The 2,500-nt window shown below is 47.0% G+C and overlaps 1 protein-coding gene across 1 annotated transcript in view; it reads left to right on the top strand.

Annotated features, from left to right (window-relative positions):
• Nucleotides 1-2,500, top strand: part of adamts6 (ADAM metallopeptidase with thrombospondin type 1 motif, 6) — a 63,731-nt gene that overhangs the window by 35,365 nt on the left and 25,866 nt on the right. The window contains exon 13 of the mRNA XM_053515516.1: nucleotides 1,813-1,876. Within this exon, the coding sequence (XP_053371491.1) occupies nucleotides 1,813-1,876 (64 nt within the window). The remainder of the gene's footprint in view (nucleotides 1-1,812; nucleotides 1,877-2,500) is intronic.

Genomic DNA, 2,500 nt, shown 5'->3' with positions numbered 1-2,500 from the left:
CTCCGTGGATCTAAAAACCAAACCTGCTCGAGATGTCAGATTAGTCACATGAGACGCTCTGAAATCGCTTCAGCTCAGCGGAGACAGTCTGGAAAATCGCCCTCATGTGCGTTTAATCGAGTTTTTCCGTATCTAACCTTCTTACAATTTACTGTAAGTCATGGACGGAGCGTCTGTGGAGGAAGTGCTAGTCTTTATGCACATAAACAGGGCGGAACACATGAGTGTGTGTGCTGATGTACGGTTTCTGTCTGAAGGTGACCGACTTTCGTGCCACGCGATATTCCTAAATGAGCTCCTCATGCACGACACCAGGGCTAACCTCATTACTCGCCGTAACTGTACCGTGACTTTTCCGAGAACATGGCCTCGTTTCTCAGTCCTTCGGCTCCATCAGCGTCATCCTTGAGTGGAATCTGATGCTTCGTCTCAAATCATCTGCGCACTTTTGATGTTCGACAAACAGCAGTACTTTAGCATAAACAGGCAGTGAGGTCCTCGGATCCACTAACGAGCCCGTCAGAAATGCATCTGCTAGTATCATCCAGGCACAGAGAACCTCTTCTCAATCTGTCTCAGCACTCCACTCTTCTGCGCTGTAAAGGCTGTACACTACATGTTGGAGCACGGCTTGGGGGATTTGTGTTTACACACACGCACGCACACACATTCACATATTTTATAGTTATTCCAAAGCTGATGGTTGATCTTTGCAGGAAACTCGAGATCTTCCACTCCAACACACGTGTCTTCATGAAGCTGGCTTTGTGGATCTCACAGGATTGCTGTCATGCTGAAGGGTTTTACTGAAGGGGAACCGTCATGCTACAGCAGCTTACCACGGAGACATTTTTTACAAGTGTGTGCTGAAGAACTTCATTTGGGTGTGACAGTCAGGGGTGCACATATTTTTGGCTCTATCATCTGCATGGTATTTTCACCCTAACTGTCTCTAGATGTGGTGTGAAAAGACAAAAAACATCCAGTGATCAGCAGCTCTAAAGACAGAACGTGTGCAGTGAGCTGAACAGCATCTCGGTGGGTTCTGTCCTGATCACAGCAGAACTTTATCTCTTACACTCCGCTCCGCTTTAAAGTCCCCTCGGTCTCTGTTTCCCCTCGGTCTCTGTTTCCCCTCGGTCTCTGTTTCCCCTCTGCACACGCTGCTTTCATCCCTCTTGAATTAAGACCACGCTAATAAGGGGTGTAAACTTTTCCACATGACCCGTCCGGATCTGGAGCCGAGCAGCGGCGGGGTTAGAAGGTCAGCGGTTCAGAAACAGTAGTTGTTGTTGATGTACCGTGAAGGAGCAACATAACCCCACAAATAGCAGCGGTCCAGACCTGCGCGGTCTGCTAACCCACTTTTCAGCTGTAATAAAATCTGGAGCGCTCGAGCCTGACTGTTCTCGGTTCGCCCCAGGAGAGATGCTGGTGGAAGGCTTTTATTCCGTGCCTGGAGCAGCATCCTGACGGCCATCCATCTCCATCTCCAACGAGATCTTATCTCCTTCCAGCTGGATTTGTCTGGTCAAGAAGTTGAAAGATCGCTCTGGTCGTTGTGCTGTTAGTGAGGTGATCCGTCTACCTGTGTGGGTTCCGTCCATCCGTCTGGGTTCTCAAAGATAAGGAGTACTCTGTTTGATCCGGTGTATATCTGACACACAAACGCAGTGCAGAAACTTCCTGTTGTTCTCAGGAATGTGTGTTTTCTTCTAAATTTCACGTTCTTCAGTTCTGTTCTAAAGGTTCTCTGACTTGCTGTAGGTTCTTAATCACTCTGTTTTTTTTTCTTTCTGATTTTTTTTGCAGGCCATCCGGAGGAGGGAAGTACTGTCTTGGGGAGAGGAAGCGCTACAGGTCGTGCAACACCGATGTGAGTTTCCATCTCTCTCTCTCTCTCTCTCTCTCTCTCTCTCAGCTCAGGAATATGGATTATGAATCTTTTTTTAGATAATTTACTCATCCGGTTGTCAAAGCTTTGTTTCAGCTAGGGGGTGTCTTTATCTCTTCATTAAAACAATGACACACTGCGGTAGAAGAGATCAGATTATCTGTGATAACTCACAATCATTGATATCATTATTCACGATATCGATAAAATGGTCACATCGCTCCACTCTGACAAACACGATCTTCGGTTCTCTGCTGATCTGTGATCAGGTCCTGCTGTAGACGTCTGCGTAAGACAAACAACCCAAAAATCAGTTCCCCACTGATCTCTGATCAGGTAGACGTCTGTGTGTGTGTGTGTGTGTGTGTGTAAGAAAAAGAACCCAGAGGTTTTTGGAGCGCGGTGGTTATTACAGCTGTTGTCGTGACTGATGGCTTTGTACAGCCCGAGTCCAGGTTCTGTGTTTATGAGCTGTTGAAGCACTCGTAGTCGCTCTCTCTTGCCTAATTCCTAATTCCTCCTGCATTATTAAAGCGACTGGTTGCCAGATTTGCTGCTACAGTTTGCTGCATCACTCTGAGTGCTGTCAGTATTCTAGAATCTGGA

Source organism: Clarias gariepinus, chromosome 17, assembly GCF_024256425.1.
Source record: "Clarias gariepinus isolate MV-2021 ecotype Netherlands chromosome 17, CGAR_prim_01v2, whole genome shotgun sequence".
In the NCBI taxonomy this organism is placed as follows: Eukaryota; Metazoa; Chordata; class Actinopteri; order Siluriformes; family Clariidae; genus Clarias; species Clarias gariepinus.
Note: the sequence above shows the minus strand (reverse complement) of the source record. Positions and strands in the feature narration are given on the sequence as shown.